The sequence below is a fragment of the Poecilia mexicana genome, unplaced genomic scaffold (assembly GCF_051168715.1).
Source record: "Poecilia mexicana isolate PSO_F unplaced genomic scaffold, ASM5116871v1 scaffold_17, whole genome shotgun sequence".
Lineage (NCBI taxonomy): Eukaryota > Metazoa > Chordata > Actinopteri > Cyprinodontiformes > Poeciliidae > Poecilia > Poecilia mexicana.
Genome location: NW_028263386.1, coordinates 7860914 through 7880603, shown reverse-complemented (window position 1 = coordinate 7880603; position 19690 = coordinate 7860914). Strand labels below are relative to the sequence as shown.

Here is a 19690-nt window from a genome sequence, read left to right as displayed (position 1 = left end):
GGAGACCATGGAAACAGGTCAGCTGCGTTTCTTCTGTGGTTTCATTTAGGCAGCTGGGATTCTGGGTTGGGAGGCATATTTGCTTTCTTGCTCCAAAGAGGTGGGCTGAAGGATGTTTTCCACCTCATTTGGTTTTTGTTGTTTCCCCCCAGAAGAGATGACCTATATTATCTGGGATGGGAGATCAAAGAAGGCTTGCTCACTGATCCCATGAAGCTTGCATCTTACAAGCTCCCCCTCCTGAATTAGTCCTGATTGCACAACCGCTCCTCTGCAAAATGTGGCCATGAGGCTGAAACAGGGCGAAAACAGTTTCCGCTGCAGCTGCTCGTCTTACAAGATTCATGATCCAGCAGTTCAGGAGTGCTGAGGCTTTTGATGTCTAGTGTTGTTGTTAATCTTTCCTTAAGGTTTTGTCCCAACCTGGTCTCTGTAGCGAAGCAAACAAGCCTTTGATATGAACTTTCACCTTCTTTAGGACCACAGATTTAGTTAAAGCAAATGCCATTGGTGGCTCTGTCGCAACTAATGGCTAAAAGTTGTTAAATAATTAATAAACAACCATAAATTTAAATACTAATCAAATGTGTCAAATCTGACTCTGAAGTTATTATGGAAGTGAATGCATCAGATGATGATGAAATGGCAGCAAACTAACATGGTGAAACCTCAGAACACCTGGTTTGAATTGATGGCTGATTAACAGGTGAATTAAATTTGTTAAAACAGGTAAATGTCTTGAAATGCAAGTATTTTTAGTTGACAAACTGAATATTTAATTAGCAAGCTAAATAACTTTCCAGCTAAATATTTGGTTTGGAGCTAATTATTAAGTTTGCTAATTAAATATTTAGTTTGGCCTCAAATACCAAGTTTGTAAGCTAAGTAAAAATAAAAATAGTTTTATTCTTCTATGACAGGTTAAATAATCCAAATCATTGTAGTACATTTTTGTACTACAATGATGTACTACAAACAGAACCCATAAAATATTTTTTTATCATCATAGATCATTTTATTTATACTCTATTTTACTGAGTCTATTCTTGTACAGTGCAAACTACTTCCAGGGATGAGATTTGCTGTTTTTCTGTAAATTTACTTGCCTTCCAGATGAACAAAAGCAGATAGAAAACAACCTCAGCGCAAAAACATAGTTTGCAAACAAGAAGAATTGTTTTAAATTGCGTCTGTCATCATTTTCTTGCTCTTCAACCAGCAAAGTTATTACAACTGGGTTAAGTTGAATTAAAAAATTACTTGCATGTACTTCAAAATAGCATTACTGAAGTAGAAGTTAAGACAATAGTGCAATAAGGAAGTTTGCTGTTGTTTTTTCCACAAATGCTAAGTAACTTGTTGCCTTTATTGAATTTGCTGATTATTTTTGTTTCACATCTTTTATATAATCATTAGTGAGCAAATATACTAAATCAGATTCCCAGCTCATTGCATTTTCACCTGAAATGTTAATCTCTCTTTATTTTAAATAAACACTTAATGGTAGGGAATATGCAGAGATGTAAATAAACCTTCTTTGTCAGTGATGGTGAATGCCCAGTGGAAAGAGGAAAAGACATGCTGGTTATGATAGATTACGAAACTGAACATTAATAATTTAAGTTAGGCTTAACATCCCTAAAAGATTAAACTCCTGCCTGCTGTTAAATTTGCAACATTTATTATGTAACATTTCAGTTTTAGACTTTTGTCTGGAAAAAACATTACAATGTTGCATATTGTGAAATAACTCACGATTCAAGATTATTGAATTTAAAAAAAGCAATGTTTAGACAACTTGTCTCTTATTAAATCAACTTTATGAGCTTTAATTTCTGAGTTAAGACTAATACTTGTTGACTTAAATTGCATTTTTAAGGCAGCAGGTGGACTTTCATTTTCAAGTTAAACCACCTTCAGATGTTTTACAGTGTGATAACCTGTCCAGGACTTTTATTGAAAGTTTAACCTCCTCTCAGTTCATTTTCCACCAGATAAACATGTAATTTTATTTATTAATTTATTAATTAATTAATTAATTTATTTATTTATTTATAACAGACAAAAGTAAAAGCAAGAAAGAAGAAAAAGAAAATAAAAGTTAAAACAAATGATCATGGCCAAGTGACATGTAATTTTATATTATCTGGTCGAAAAGGAGCAGGTAGAAGATACAAGATCTTATAATGTCTTTCCCCTTTCATACTTAACTTATAATCAATTAAATGTCAAAACGCCAGAAAGACATAAATTATTTCCACCTTACATGACATTTAAATCTCACATTCTCAAACACTTTTTATATCATCAATAGCATTTATGGACTTTGAAACACTCATCTTATTAGAACATATTTCCCAACAAGCTCCTTTTTAAACAGTTTTTTAAGTTGGTTCATATTTGTACTTTTTTTTAACTCCTCATTCAATCCATTCCATGCATCTACTCCACACACCGATAAATAAAAACTCTAAGAATCCCTATGAATCTTTCTGTCTCCAAAGTTTTTACCTACCTAAAAGAAAAGTTTTGGATTTTCACCTACTTTACTCATGATTCCCCATTTGTGCTACAAGCCCATGATATGTGAGCTCAAGCTGGCCTCTATTCGTGTTTGTTTCCTCGCTCCTCCATTTATCAGCCATTTATACTGGAGGGACTGGAACAAGGTCACTACGGGGGGCTGGCTCCCTGCTGGGACCAGGTATTTACCCACCACTCTCCTCCCCCACCTCCCTGATCTTTTCTCCTCCATAACTCAACTCCAGACGCTCCTCTGTCTGCTGCAAGCCTTTGCGACGCTCCACAAGTTGTCAGAGACGCATGGCTGCTGAACTTAGCAGCGGATGGACCAGAAAAATGCCCATATGTCTGCATGGCCTGTATCAGTCGCAGCTTCGTCACGCTTCTCATTAGCCTCCACCAGAACCAGCAGACGGACCCAAAGGCTCGTTCATCAAGAGTGCCGTCTCCCAGCAGAACCCGACCAGACAGTAACTGTTGCTCTGGAAAGTTTTTACTGTGATTTATGTTGGTTGCGCCTTTGAGATGCAATAGTGATACCGAAACAGTTTTCAGATGAAGTTCAACAGATGTACTTTTTGATTGTGTTTTTTTTTGTTTGTTTTTTGAAGTTCAGTAAAAACGAACTTTAACCTTTTAAAATAAAACACTGATTTTGTCCCACAACATCCACAAAATGCTAGTTCTCTTATAGAGCTGGACAATTTAAGTCGCTATAGACAAATGATCAATAATAATAGATAAATTGAATAGAATTTCCAACAATTTTATTCCAAATAAAACTTATTTTATCTAGATTAACTTATCCCAAAAATTATCTGGAAAAAAGTAATGAGGAGGATAGAGTACCCAAAAATTATACTCAAGAGTAAAAAAGTATTTGGTAAAAAGCCTTCTCAAGTACTGAGTAACTGATCAAAACATCAGTGATTTAATTTTTTAAAATTACACAAATGGACCAAAATATAAAGTTATGTGGGAATATGGTATTTTAAAGACCAAAATGCAAATAATTGATATAAATAACATGATTGCAAAAAAGAAAAACTCAAAAGAATTTTTTTTTCCAAATCACTTTCTTTCAATAAAAAAAACTAAAGCAATGTTAACAAAAATGTCAGGTGTGTGTCTGTGTCTTGTGAAGTTTTTCATTCATGAATTAAATGCTGCAGTGTGTAGAAAATCCAGAAATGTTACTAAAGTAATAATACTTGATAATAAAATTACTCAAGCAAAAATTAAGAAGTAGAAATACTCCAAAAAATGGAGCTAATAGCGAAAATTCAACCTGGAAGACTCCATCCCCTCCGTTCGTCCATCGGCGTCATGCTCATCTCCGACCTCAGCGCTGGACCTCACCTGGCGTGTCCAATCATCAATCAAGTTCAGCATAAAAGGATCCACACCCAAGTCATCGGCCGCTTCCCAGCTGCGTTCAACCCACCACCGCCCCTTCTCCACCCTCATCCTTTGGCTCTCCAGGATGGCACTCTTTCCAGACCTCCACTACCAGTGTCGGGCCCCGGGGGAGAGCATCCCTAATCGGTTATCGGGATGTTCATCGAGTTCACATCAAATCTCGGCTCAGATCAGCTGCCGGGGCCCGAGCGCCAAAGAACTGTTATTCATTGCTGTCATTAAATCTTTTAATTGTTCCTTTTTCTTCGTCTGAGTCTTTCCAGATTGAAGTATTTTTCCCCAAAAATTACTGTAACTGGCTACTACACAGCTGGGAATGTGGAAAGCATCAGTGCTCGGCTTCTACCTCTACCATGTAACTCTGTGTCCAGGTGTTCACCTTCCCTGGAGAAAATCCTGATTTCTTTTGTACTTAGAAACACTGTATGATGGCAGCTGGATCCATCAGGCAGTGATTGTGCATCTAAGCAGACAAAAGACAGATCCTCACTCCACTTTCAGCCTAATTGATGAGCCATCATCTCTGCCAGTGACTGAATCTTCATCTGTGACGTAATCGGAAGGGAGCCAGAGCTTTTCATCTGCAGAGCCCTCTGACTCCTGCACCAACTTAAGCAGTAATGATGACAACTTCTCCTGCAGGAAGTTGATCTCTCGCTGAGGCCCTGTCTCAAGTTCCCAATTAGCTCACACGAAGCCCCTGCAGCTTCTGAAAAAGCTTTGGCTGAACTAACATTGTTTCTAAGCGTCTTTTTGCCCACAAAACCGAATTAGAGAACAAATTGAATGTCTTCCTCAGTAACAAAGGCTGCCTATCCAGCTGGAGAATCACAGGGACTATTTTTGACGCTGCAAGTATGAACCTGACTCTGCTGAGAGCTCCCGGATGTGGGAGCGATGATCTGTTTTATTTCGATGAGAAAGCCGTTACTGGAGCGAGCGCATTATCCACAGCAGGCCGGACGGCAGAGCGGCGTCTTAAATAACCGTGACAGACATGATGTGATCACCGAGGACTAAATTGAATTATTGAGTCGCTGCTGCCGCCCGAATGGGAGTGTCCCTCCTGAAAGCAAAGATGAACACTTCCAGAAGGCTGTGGCATAATCAAAGCACAGTTTTTCCTTCTCTCTCTTCCCCCTCTTTCTCATATTACATTTTTTAATTCTTCCATTGCAGTGAACCTCCTCTAATTTATCTCTGCGCTCAAAATGAGTTTAATTATCTGGGGACGTCTTGATAAGATGTGATTAAGTACATGAGGGTAAAGTCGTAAGGCAAGTTAGAAGAAACCTTTTTAGTTTCTCCAAGAGTGTGGAATGTAGGGCATCCAAATTATATTCCTTCCTGTTCAATACCAATAACCTTAATATGCCCTGCCTTGGCATTAATATTACAAAGTATTACCCAGTTTTTGGCTCAAAGCACCATCAATAAATCTCCTATAAGGGAGCTGGTATTTCAGAACATGGAGAACTTCCTCCCAACTCTCTCTTTTTGTCACTTGTATTGTGATTTTAATCTCAGATTTCTACAATGGTATATTAGGGCCATTGTAGATAGAAAAAAGACGAGTAAACTTCAGCCAAAAGCTCAGAAAGTTTTAGATTGTCAGAAATTTTCTAGAAAAAAAGAAACTCAAGTTCAAAAAGTGGAACATTTCAGAGAGAATGTCAGAAATTTTATACTTTGTGGGAAAATGTGGAAATTTCTGAGTTTCAAAAGTAAAACATTACACTTTTTTCAAGAAAATTTCTGAGACCAATCTCAACATTTCAGTTTTTTCTAGTAAATTTTCAACTTTTGGACCTCTGAAATCTCAGAGTTTTTGGCAGATATTTACTCCTGTTTTTTCTATCCACAACAACAATAATGCAGCTTTGCATAAATCTTTTTGTCTCAGAACTCAAAATCTGTTTCAGTTTATGTCAAAATCCAAATAAATAACCAAACTTTATTTTTTTAGCATAGAAGAATAGTAGCATAACTATTGAGTTTGGTACGTAATTACAACAGAAATACCGTGTGCAGTTAATAAAAATCTGAGTTCGCCGATCCAAAGGAATGTGTAACAGAGTAGGATCATTTTTAAATGATGTACAAAATTTGCATGTATATTTCTGCATTAAAAACAACAGATTAGATGATCCACCAGTATCTGAGTATTTTCTCAGACTCATTATATATCTTCTCACATACTTTATGTAAACAAAATCCACTGCCTTTCTTGCTTTGTATATCCTAGAAACACACGTTTCGGTGCATTTGTTTGAAGTAAACAGGGGTTTTAAGTCTTCCTCAGAAGCCCAGATTTGTGCGTGTGTCTCTGTGTCTTCCTAAACTGCACAAGCTTACTGAAAGCTGACCTTTATTGTACTGGTTAACATCAGGGATTAAAGACGGCTCTTTAAAACCCCTCTGGATTATTTCCCGTCTCGCTGTATGCTTTGAATCCCTGACCATGGGCCGTGCAGACTGGAGTTTTTCTCTTCTCCTTCCACTAATTTATGGCGTAAACAAAACACATTTCTGGGTCATAAAATTCTCTGTGAAGTCTCTGGAGCATCAGCTCTGAGCTTTGTTTTGCACGCTTCCCCGGCCCAGTGCATGGCTGCTTTTTCTTCAGTTTCACTAAGTGAAACCCATCTGGACTCTGTCATATTTCATTCGGTGAGGCAGGACAGAGCATTCAAACAATTACGTCCATGTAACCCATGTGGGAAAGGTAAAGGAAGAAGAAGAAGAAGAAGACAAAGAAGAAGAAGAAGAAGGAGTTGATGGATGTGGTGTGTTTAGATTTGCTCGGTTTCACTGGGTCCAATTTGGAGCCCAGAGCATGGCAATTTAATACCTGCATTGTCTGTTTTATACATCCTTCGGAGAAACGTATATGCAAATATTGCCCTTGCTTTGCAATTTATCAAAATAATTCCCAAGATGTTCTGCAGAAGCAGTAGACTGCACCATCTGCACTCTGAAGGATTTTTAGATGCACTTTATGTATTTATAGATTGTGTTCTCCATTCCTAAGCAATCTTTGCATTATAGGAGGTTTAATGCTTGTTACTTTATTTTAGCTTGTCTTGAAAATGTGTCTATTTTCTTTATTCCTTATTTGTTGTAGAAGTAGTACTTTTCTCTTGCCAAAGACTTCAGTTTTCTTTTACTATTGGATACTGGAAACCTTTTCAATCCTCTGAACCAAAGTTTTATTATAGCTGATGATAGTCTAAATTTGAAACTGAATGTTTAATTGTTGTTAAAGTTTGAGAAATGGTTGTAGATTTTGCATTCTCATGAAAGAAAAAATATATTTTTTGTCTTAAGTCATTTTAGCAATTTATTTTAGTCTGAGCTTTAGTCATTTAAAAGGCTTTGGATGTATAAATTGTAACACTGAATATATTTACTGATATCAAATAAATCTACCTCATTCAAAAAGATGCCAGCCTGTTTTCTGTGATTGAACTAAAGATGTGGAAACTTGTCATTTTTTAATTCTTGATCAATAGAATTTGACTTAAATGCCGTCACAACCCAGATTTAGATCCCGGACGAGCCCCCAATTTATCATGACCCAGCAGATTGGTCATGGCAAAACAACCCACTAAGACATATATTTAAAGACAATAAACTACTATTTATTTACTAAATGAAATGAAGAAATGTTTCTTTAATTGCCTCAGAATGTAAGCAGTTTTAAAAATCAAGTCCTGAGATTCTGGATGAAGGGTGGTCAGCTCATGATCAAGAGTGAAATTTCCAAAGTCACTAATAACTAGAGAAGTCTCTGTTGGTCTATTTTTTCCCAACAGGTCCAAAGTGAGTGCAACCATCTGCCAGGATATGTTGGAGGACTTCCGGCTGACAGTCTTCATGGAAATGCTGATTTTATTTACCATCAGGTAAAGATGGAGATCAGAGACACCAAAGCCAACATGATGAGATAAACGACACTTTTGAAGCAACTGTGGCTTCCTCACCAGAGCCAGGTTGATCACTGTCAAGCCTCATCATGTCAATACTCAGTGCATATACTGTACAGTACATATAAACTGTGCATCCTTGTCCTACCACACTTTTTTCTTCTACTAAACTTTCTATTATATTGCTCAGACAGAGCATTGTGTGAACAACCAGTTTTCTGTGAAGTGATTTATACTGAAAAGTGGTTTGGTCACCTTGTTAGGTGACTTATAAGATTAATGAGTCAGGTTCCTCAGTTATGACTGCTCCTGACTCACTGTCTTTGTGGAAGGTATCTATGAATGTCTGCAAGATTCCTGTCTAGTCAGCAGTCTTTCTGACTGTGTAGGCAATAACATTAAATCCAAAATACCAATAATATTGATACAAGATAGTGTTGGATTAATACTGGCATGGTGAAATCAATACTTTAGTTTCAGATTCCCTCTTTAAGTACTTAGACACTTAAAACCTTTGTCCAAATTCTGTAGTTTGAGCAAAATAATTGAAAGGAAAAACCACAAAAACATCTAAAGATCAGAATTTTTATGATACAGCAGCAAAAATCAGTATTGGTATCAGCGATACAAGCCCTTTACTGGATCAATACCACAATATTTAATATTTTGACAGGTCTTATGTTATATTCTAATTTTCTAAAAGACTAAATAGGTTTGTTATCAACTGTAAGCTTTGGTCATCAAAATTTAATGAGAGAAAAATTTAAATATTTTACTAATTCTTTCCGTTTTTATAAGATTTTAATTGAAGTAGATGGAATTGTGGAGCAGAAATTATATACTCTTCTATCCGTCTCTAGTGGTCACATGGTGAATTAGGTCTTTCATTATTCCTGAAGCAGGTAGCATACAGTATGATAACACTTCTCATTTTTCACCTCCTCTAATAATCACCACCAATAGAAACGCGCCTGGCCCGCCCCTGTCGGCTCTATTGTGAATCCGCGTTGAGCTGTAAAAAGCCCCACTCTTCCTCCAGCCTTGGCACCGGAGCGCGGCGCACTACGACCGAACACAGCCGAACCAGGAGCGCGCCATGAAGACCCGAGATTATCCACACTATTTCTGGTAAGAAATGTTATTTCACCGATTTTAACTCGTTTTTCTTTTGAAAACCACCATTTCTTCCTTACGCGGGTTTGCATCCAGATGATCCCCCAGTGCGCCTGTTTAACACCAGAGTCAGGAGTCTTTTGATTGGCTTGATATGAGAGCTTGGTTTAGTTGGAGAATATTCTGGATAAATCAGACTTTTAATTACCAATGGGCTTGATTTCCCTTTACTTTTATTCCAGGAACTAAAATTGGAGCTTTTTTTTTTTTTTTTTTTTTGCATAGTTGATGGGTGTATTTCTGTTTCTCCGTGCGTCAGATGTGAGGCGCACATATAAAATTTATTTTTAACAAGTTGGAGAACAAAAGCAGGGGGGAAATTCATCATGAGGAGCCGTATTGTGACCACACAGCGCTGAGGTTTGTGAGCGCATGGGCTTCGTCAGGCCGTGACAGAGGTGTACGGATGTTTGTCGTTTATCTTCACCTTGCGAGCCCCCCTCCTACCGCCGTCCCCCTCCCCCAGCCAACCCGGTGTCGGCTCTGGACATTTTCAGGGGCCACCTCCAGCTTCCACCGCGGCTCATGTTTTCTTCGCAGGATTTTCTCCCAACAGAAGGGAAACAGATGCGTCGTAATGTCAACAGACGGTTACTCATGCAACATTGCGCAAAAAATGTAAGAAAGAGTGGGGGTGGGTGGGCTTATATGCGCCCCCGCAGATTGGACAGACTGAGCGTTTTTATCTGCCTTCTCCGTCCTGCCAGACGAGCTGTTTGCCGTGGCAGCCAAACCAAACGGAGGAGCCATCAGCAGCTTCCTGTTCAGCACCGCAGACAGAGACATAATCCGACTTGTTCACACCCACCTCTGGTCCACGTTGTTCCGATGCCCTTCTCTCTCCAAGCGGAGACTGGGGTCCGCCCACGCCCCTGTCGGTGTTAGTGCAGCCTCACTTGCTCTCGCCCGGGAGGCATTTGAGTGCTTGTTGGTCGTGAAGCAAAGAGAAGATCGCTATAAACCTGCCGATGAGTACCGGAGCGCTGTTTGCTTAGCAGGTGAGCAGAACTCGGTGTTCCACATCCTGGAGAAATTACCTGTCTTTTTTTTATTTTTTCAGAGAATATTTCAAAGCCTTTGTAGCTTATTTTAAAATTGGAGACGGTAGGCACAAAAGAGCGTGTGTCAACTTTTCTATTCCAAATATGCGCATCAGGAGGAGAGCTTAACGAGTGGATCACCTAAGTGGATCAGTAATCCACATTTTAAAAATGTCGAAATATTTCTTCCCAGTGAGTATTTTTTTAGTTGTAATAGCTTAATTTGGTACTTTCCTGAAAAGAGAGTTCTAACGCATTTATTGAAAGTCTATACATTTACTTCCAAACAAATCTAAACCAATGTTTTACCCTAAATTAGTCTGACCATTTCGATTTTCATCTCCCTTCAGTTCCCCTCTGGACTTTCTCCCATTGAAGTGGATTTCTACACGGTATTTCAAAACAGAAGGAGAAATTGTTAACAGTCATGTCAATTTTTCTGCACAGTTTTAGAATAGTTTGCCTGTTTGGCAATGGCAGTGGAGGAAGCAAACAAAGCCGTTCAGTCCTTGTTGGACACAGTTTCAAATATTGAATTAACATTAACAGCCATCTCATTGGGCTCTGTGTTACATGTGGACATGTAATATGTTGCAAAGTTGTAAACTGAATGGCTCATGGTTCACTCAGAGTATTCCTTGACGGTAACGCACATCGGCGATGTCAGACAGGACAAAAATATATTATTTTCTATGAAACAAAGCAAACCGGCTGTATCTCGTTGATGGCCGAAGCTACAAAGAAACAATTATTTTTTTAACCTGTTCAGCATCATCAGTGCTACTGAGTAAAACACAATTACAGATCTAATTTGAAATCAATGCTTATACCACCTTTAGACCAGAAAGTTTTGCAACAAAACATTATCAGCTTAAATTCTGGCTATGAGGGCAAATATTTTTGACTCGTGTCTACATAAGATCTACATATAGCTTCTACGTTAAAATCAGGTTTATTGCTTCCAGGATATTTAGGCTAAAATTGCAGAGAAATTCTGCTGCTGCTGCTGTTGTAAGAGTGAATCATTTATGGTTGGAAATTGTGATTCATGCCAAACATCCAACATTTTTCTTTGGAAACAGCCTGAACGTCATCACTGTGGTTATCTGGAAAGAGTCTTGTTGTGAGTGAACAGCCTGTGCAGCACAAACATTTAGAGGCTCATTAGATTAAAACGGGCGTTGTTTCCATCCACCAGTACAGTTCAGATATGGAAACACTTTGTCTTATTTGCAACATTTTCTCAATTATCTTGATATGTTGCTATAAAAAACAAAAACATTGCCTTTTAAAGAAAGTGATGGTATTACCACAATATCAAATAGTTTTGTTTTGTGCTTTCTGGCATTTTTGCATAATTTACAGACTTTTTGTTGTCCTGTTGAATTTTTTTCTTTATTGTATGGGATTTACAGATAAACAAATAATGGCAAAATATCAGCACCTCGTTTTAGGTTAACATTAAAACTTTAGAATAATTTTCCAGGCTCTGGTATCCTCATCCCTGAGGGTCTTTCTGTTTCAGGATAAGCAGTTTGCAGGCTTTCTCACTTTTACTCACAGCATGCAACAAGTACCGAGTTATTTCAGGCTGTTTTCACACCTGATAGTCCAGTAGACTCGGTTAGATTGGGAACCAAAATTGCAAAATTTGTTACATTTTTAGCTGGTGCTGTTCACTTTCACACTGTACTGTGTCAAACGAACCAAATTTAAAAACCTGTTCACCTGTAGTGGCTCTGCACCACTTTCTGTTGAAGAAGGCAACAAAAAACATCTGAAGAAGACAGTTTTCTTCTTCACAAAACGTAAACAAAAACAGAGCAGCAAAAAATAAAAATAATTAAAAAGAAATTGTGTCAGATTTTAGAAGTAGTAGATTTCTCTTTTGTCTTTGGCAAAAGACCATAAGCCATTTCTCCCATTATCGATAGATTCTTGTGTTTGTTTTGGTTGCATTTACCCAGAATTCCCTGTGTATAGTCCACTTGCTTCTTTTGGAGCGATCTCTGGTCCACTTAAGGTTCACATATGCATTCAAACCGCACCAGAGTTCATTTCAACCAAATTGAGACCTAGATTTTTGTATTCCACATCTTTGGTCTGCATCAGAGTTCGACTGATCATTCACACCTCCCTAGACAAACCAGACTTTCTAGACTAAGTAGAGTTCAGTTAAAGTGGACTAACCCATACTCGTGTGAATAAACCTAGGAGTGGAAAATAGGCCACAGTTGAGTTTTTCTATCAATTTCGTTTTATCTTCTAGGTCCATTTGCATCTTCTTTTATCTTTCACTTGACAAATACTATGTTTAAATTACCTCTTTGAGAATATTCAGCAAATTACCTTTTTTCAGTCTGTATACTAAATTAGTTGACAATTATTTCTGTAGATACATCACAATAAATTCAATTAATTATCTCAGCCATATTCCAAATGTTGTTTTTGTGTCAGAAAAGAAAGTTTTAAATTTAGTTACCAATAAGTTATGTGTCAAACTTTTATTATATTTTATGTTTTCTGACTCTAATACTTGATGAAAGTTTAGTTGTAGTTTTGAGTTGTTGCCCCTTAGAAATTAGTTTGAACAAAAGCTTTTTGAGAAAATAAATATTGGCACAATTATTTAAATCAAACTTCAACCAGCATGGCCAAAATTGGAATACTGGACTAAACTTGATTAATTATTCTTTAATGATCTCAACGTTTGCCATAAAATTCCCGTCTCCATCAATGCAACACGGCGAGCTTTCTGTCCAGCTTCGTCATTTATCATAAATATAAAAACAAAACCGTAAAAAGAATACGTTACATAACTGGGCTGGTGCGTAAACAAGCGAGTAATGGTTTCTATTTTTCTTCGTGATGTACCGATCGTGAAGGGCGCTGTCATCTCGGAGTGCAGCTGTGCCAGTTGATGGATCTGAAAGCAGGAAGGAGAGGGTCAGCAGGGGAGATTTGGTGGGAGAGAGGAGAGTTGGGAGTGAGGTGCAGAGAACATGCCTGCTGGCTTCCTGTCTGGACACATTACACTGTCACATCCTGATACCGCACTTCTTATTCCCTCCTGTCAGCCTAGGTGTTTATCATCATGCTTTTTCCTACATCTTTGTATTTTTAGACATACACTGGACTCGAATTGCACCTATACATTTCCAGAGGGTCATTGTGAGGAAGCAGCATATTTTCTACTTGTTGCACAATCTCTGATGCAGGGCAGGATAAAACTGCACATCGTCCTTTGTAGGGGGAAAAGAAGCTATTTTTGTAAATTTTACATCTATTTTTTTCTTCTGAAGCAAACCGCCGCACATTTTTGTTGTATTTTTTATATAGAGTAAGCAATGATGTTCTATTTTTTGCTCCTGAGATTGATTACAGATGATGAGGTGGTCATGGATAGATGATTAAGTTGATGTTTCTGTCTTTCCGCTGCAGTTTTCTGTAGGTGGGACTGAGTCAACAGCTATATTTTGTAGTTTCCAAATGTAACACACTTGATCTTCTGAGTACTTTACACACCTCAGTTTTAGAATAGCGTCATTTTTTATACAGTCAGTCTAAAAATTATCCTGAAGATTTGGAGTTTTTGACTCCAAAATGTCAGTTTTTAGAGGGTTGGAGATGCTAAAATGCTAAAATCTAGTGAATTTAAGTGTCTATTTTTACCAATAAAAGGAAAAATAGTCAACTGTTTTGCATTATTTACCTAATAGAAAAATGGTCAGTTGGGCCAATTTATTATTAATAAGTTGATTATTTGTTTGCTGGTTATTTAGATCAGCTACAAAGTCCATCTAGTGTAATGCGTGATACTTACTGAAGAATTGCGTGTTTTCATGATCAGCTCCTTTTTAACTTTTCAATACTTCTATAAAATTTGACTCACTTAAGGGGTTCCTGTCAAATAGTTGTTCCTTACGTGTCATGCGCTGCGTGTTTCTTACTTTGCAGAATAACTCAATAGCAGGGTGATGTGTACTAAGCCGACATGTGACAATGTTCACCATAATGGATGCTGACACTGCAGTGCTGGGATCTTAATCTAGATGCTGTCCGTCTATCAAAACTGAATTTGCTACAAAAAGCTTTAAGAACTGTTTGATGTTGAAAAGTAAGATTCCTGTCTACAAAATACAAAAGTAAGGTGATGCTGATTTTCATGTAGTGTTTTCTTTATTCTTATTCTTTTTTTGTAAAAAAGAAAAAAAAAGAAGCAGCAGCTGCTCTGTTACATAACTGCTAAACAACTGCTGGTAAAACAGAGTCCTTCACTGTTTTATTAATATTGTGTTTTCAGGGTTTGAATGGGGCTCTGGGTCACGTTGCCCCTTTGGCAACGAATTCCCTCATTACATGCTCACACATTGTCGTTTTATCTCAACCTGCTTCTATTTCCTACTAGTAAATGGACAATTGTGCCCCAAATACCTAATTGTTGGACATTAGTTTACCTCTTGATGCAGAATTTTGATGGATTTCAGTGATTTGCAAAACTGTTCATTCTGTTTGTACTTTATGTTTCTTTGCAACCACAAGCTGAAATGTGTTTCATTAGGCTTTAGTATGGACCAACATAAATTTATGGGTTATTTGTGAATTGGAAGGAAATCATACGTGATACTAATTTCATTTTGCTATAGGTTTATACATATTCCTCTTGTATCACTACTTTGTGTAACTATCTTTTGTTGTAGTTACATCTGCAGATCTGGTAAGGCATGTCGACACTGACTTGCAAATCTTAAGACTGAAAGTTTACTAATTTGTTGTTGAAAAAGCTTAAGCTTTGTCTAATTAGAAGAAAAATATTGTTGTGATCTAAACGAGGCCTTCATGTTTAAGGTTGACATCCCGCTGAAAGGTGAACCTGTTCCTAAGTCTCAAATCTGGTTTTATTCCAGGTCTGTCCTGCATTTAGTTCATCCCATCAGCAAGTCAATCAGCTTCTTTATCCCTTCTGAAGAAAAACATCCCAACATCATAATCATCCTAATTAGAAACATTGAAGTTTTAATGGGATCAAATTTTGCAAGACACAACAATAAAAATGCTCAGATTTCACAATTATTTTCATGTGATCATGCAGCCATCTTTAATAAATTAGAATATGTATACCAATGAATCATTTGTCAGATTAAAAGTACTTTCTGAAGAAGCTGTAAGTGGAAAATCAGGCGTCGTTTAACCTTTATGATGCATTTCGCTTAGTGATAAAGTTCTTAAAATAAATGGACTTTTCAGTAATCTTCTAGTTTATTGAATCAGTCTGTACATGGTTTTCTAAGGATTCTTTACTATAACCTATTTCCATTGATTGTGGTTTTTCTTATGAAATATGACAGATTATTTGTGATTGCATTTTAGAGCCAGTGTGGTATTTATGAAAAGAAAATGTCAAATGATGACATGCTGGAGTCGGGTCACAGGGTTCTGTCTCTGTCTATGGGTTTGTCTGGCTCAGACTGGTTCTGTTAGACATCGATTCCCTCGCACTATCTCACCGCATGCATACAGGAAAATGAAGCGTGTTTGCTCTTTCTCTGTTGTAGCCATTAATAGATTCTCTATCTCATCCCCTAGGATGTTAATTAACAAAACTACATAATTGGATTTTCAGGTTTATTTCCTTTTGTAAGCTTCATTTATAATAAAATATAATGGTCTGAGTTTGAAACATCTTTATGTTCTGTTTGGTTTGATTTTGTGACTCAGCCAATCTTTTAGATTTCCATAGTTTCAGACAGGAAGTGATGTTAATAGGAAGTAAAAAATGTGAATAAAGGAGCAATGGATGGATGGATGGATGGATGGGTGGATGGATGGATGGATGGATGGATGGATGGATGGATGGATGGATGGATGGATGGATGGATGGATGGATGGATGGATGGATGGATGGATGGATGGATGGATGGATGGATGGATGGATGGATGGATGGATGGATGGATGGATGGAGCTCATCTGCCTTCTCCCAGTGCTCCAAGTACAAACAGCAAAAATACACATCTTGGTCAAAAACAACCAATCAGAGCCAGGAGGAGGGTCTTAGCGCTGTCAATCATGCTCACACCCTTCCCTTGCTCTCTGTTAAGCTACTATGTCTTCCCAACTGTAGAACGTGTCATGAATGCTCAGGCTAGTTGGCATAGCCACCAATGGTTGCAAAGTTTTCTTGGAACCATATGTTAAGCAGCAAGTACATGAGGATGACTGACAGCACTTCCTCATGGCTCTGATTGGTTGTTTCTGACTGGGAGTGGTACATTTATGTGGGTCACAATAGTAGCTGGGGTATTAGATGGAGGATTATGTATCTTGTATTTTACTGTCATGACAAACAGGTCTCTAAATTTTTAGAGGCAAACAACTAAAAATGTTGAAATTTAACATTTTTGGAGTCTATAAAATGATTTACTCTCTCAGATATTAGCTGACTGTTCTGTTTTGTGTCCTCATAGACTGAGTGACGAGCCTACTGTCCAGTCGCCACCATGATTGCCACCGGTGGGCTGCTGCGCATGAACAGGCGGCAGGATTCCCTCCGCTCCAAAAACCGAGCCGAAAATAAGCGGAAACGGAAATCCAAGAAGAAGAAGAAGAACGATGTGGTGGTGGTGAAAGGAAAGCTCAATCTCTGCTCGCCGGCTGGTTTGGTGGCTGCCGTTGGCGTTGTAATCCTCATGGTTGGGATCTCCATGGCCGTTCTGGGTTACTGGCCCAGTCAGAGTCAGCAGGAGTACCAGGAGCGCCGCAGAAACGGTGCCTTCCACAACAGCAAGATGAGTTACTCCAGAACCACACCATCTAACTCGACCCATGTCAAACATTCCTCAAGGCAGACCAATGTGTCAAACCAGAGCCATTCCAACAGCAGCAACCCCAATCCCGCTCCTCACTGTGGCATCCTCTGTGACTTCCTGGATAATTACCTTTACTCAGACAACCTGAAAGTCTTCGGACCGCTGGTAATGGGAATCGGTATTTTCCTCTTCATCTGTGCCAATGCCGTCCTCCATGAAAACCGAGACAAGAAAACCAAAATCATTAACCTGAGAGATATCTACTCCACGGTAATTGATCTGCATAGCATACGCTCGAAGGAGTACTCGCCTCTGAACGGTTTGGTGAACTACACTCAATCCAGAAGTGCCGAGGGTCCATCTGCGTCATTCCCGGCGAGTGGAGCACTCACACGCAGCTCCTGGCCTTCCACCGGACTCCAGTTGAAGGGGGAGTTGGACACCAACGAGCTGCTTAGACGCTCCTCACTGGCCAGCAGGCCACGGAGTTTTTCCAGAGATGTGCAGAGCTTTACGGACACCGTCTACAGCATCTACAAAGACTACACCAATAGTAGCGAGCAGGCCCCGCAGCCTCGGCAGTGGGAGACCACCTCTATCGTCACGTCCTCTGTGAATGCTTTCACGCTGCCAGTGATCAAACTCAATAACTGTGAGGTGGAGGAGGCAGAGGGGCGCTCAGAGGAAGAGGTTATTATCGAGGCTGCAGCCGAGAACATTAAGGAGGAAGGACATGGCAGCAGCAACAGTCATTGTGTTGAGATGGATGCAGCGGCGACTGACCCCCCGCCTCTTCATCAGAGCCAGGAGGACATGAGCACAGAGACAGGTAATCAACAGGGGGCGCCGCAGTCTCGGCCTCATCCACATTGGACCCAACTGTTTCCTCCGCAGCCTGTTTCCACGGCAACGGGCTCAAATACGTCGCTGAACTCCTTGGCGGATCAGCCGAGGCTCGCCCGGCGCTGCAGCCTGTCTGTGACTGGGGGACGTCAAAGTGACAGAGTGAGGCGTTTCAGCTGCCCTCGACTGGAGCGCTCAAACAGCAAGGGCTACATCAAACTGACTGACCTCGGGGGCGAGTCCTTCGACGCCTCCGACACACACACATCTTCTTCGGTGGATCGGGCAGCAGAAATAGATGCAACACCGGAGAGAGAGGAAGGAGCTCAGGGAGGGGACGATTCAGTGACACCCAGCACTTCAGCGACAGAACCCTAGGTGTTTCTTTTTCAGCTAACGAGCCTCCCTAATGTCTCTATGGTGTTGTTGTTTGATTTGTACTTTCTTTTGCAGTCAGTAATGAATATGTGATGGCTACAGAGGAAATGGAAATGAAAAACAAATACTTAACTGCTAAGGACTATTGAAACATAGCCATGAACACTAGAGGGCAACACTCTTTATTATTAAAGGTGACCTATTATGCTTCCTTGAACTGGTAGGATAGGTCCATGGGCTAAGCTACATTTTTGCACAAAGTCCTTCTTAGATAATAAGATTTTAGTCTGCTCAGTTCACACTATTTTTTATCTTCTTTCAGAATGAGCTGTTTTAGGGCCTTTTATCACTTTAAATCCAAAATAGCCCTTCCCAAGTTCAACTTTACACTTGCGTGTGAAAATGCCTGCAAACAGATACATAATTCTACAACCGACTTTGAACATTATACAAACATCTTTTCTGGATGGTCAGTCGAGAACAAAACACTTGTCTTTTCCAGCACATGCAGATGTAAAACCAGCTGACCAGGAGTTCCTGCTTGGGTTGCTAGGTAACCATGCAGTGTCAGTTGATTCAGGAACCTTTTGAAACAACTAATTTTCCAGTCAACAAAAAACATTAACTTATTGCCAAAAAACAGCTGTGTGTTTTTTTTTTAGTGCTTGGGCTGTTTTCAGAATTAACTGAGACCCAAATGGAAGTATAAAAACATGCAAAATGTGAATTTTGCATAATAGGTCCCCTTTAAAACTACATCCCCTTCTCAATGTTCAAATGAAACTTTTCTATTTTTTCAATGTAGCAAGAGCAATATTAAAGACTTTAAAGGAGTTTTGAAAGGTTTTAAAGGAATTTTTAAAGACTAGTAAAGCTTTGTAAAATAATATGAAAGAATGAAAAAAAGTGAAGAAAATTCTATTTGAAGAGTCATTTAGGGCCGACATCGTAGCTTGTAAGATTACCAAATCTGTCTCCGATAACTGCTGTCCAACATGTTGTATTGTAGCATCAACATGTGCCACAGAAAACTGAAATAGTCTAGATTTGTTTCTCTGCATTGTTCTGTGAATTACACGTGAATTGGTGAATTGAACTAAATCTCAGGTAGACGTTTGGTTTAGCGTTGAGACCTTCATGACAAGGTCTTCCTTTTGTGCACACTTGTTTACATGAAACATACTTGGTTGAATAAATCTGACTGTAACACCTCTGTTGGGTCCTTGTATGATATTAGAGTGAATACAACAATTAGAGTGGTCTGCCGTGATTCATTTAAGGTTTAGCATGATTTTATGAAAGTGGGATCGCATGGAATACATCATATTTCAGCCATTTAAATCACCTAAAGATGTTGCTACTAGTTTGGACAAAAGCCAAAGAAAATTGATTTTCACCTTGTCACATTTGTATGAGACAGATCTCTCAGCTAGTGATGCTAACTCATAAGCTAGCTGTTGAGAATAAGTATATTTTTGAACCTTTTTAGTTTTGTAAAGTACAGCTACTACTTGTGTTGTAGTTCCTTGAACTGAGGTTGCTATGCTAACTTATCGTTTTTTAGAAGACCAAGAAAAAATA

At 38.9% G+C, this 19690-nt stretch overlaps 1 protein-coding gene across 1 annotated transcript; it reads left to right on the top strand.

The window, feature by feature from the left end:
• Positions 1-8710: 8710 nt before the first annotated feature.
• LOC106903839 (transmembrane protein 200A-like) lies at positions 8711-19322 on the top strand. Its single transcript, XM_014967844.2, has 2 exons — positions 8711-8996; positions 16547-19322. Exon 2 carries the CDS (start codon positions 16580-16582, stop codon positions 18107-18109), a length of 1530 nt encoding a protein of 509 aa, XP_014823330.1. The 5' UTR covers positions 8711-8996; positions 16547-16579; the 3' UTR covers positions 18110-19322.
• The last annotated feature ends 368 nt before the right edge of the window (positions 19323-19690 follow it).

Excerpts from the sequence above, each read along its gene's own strand:
- LOC106903839 (XM_014967844.2), top strand. The coding sequence starts at position 16,580 with ATGATTGCCACCGGTGGGCTGCTGCGCATGAACAGGCGGCAGGATTCC.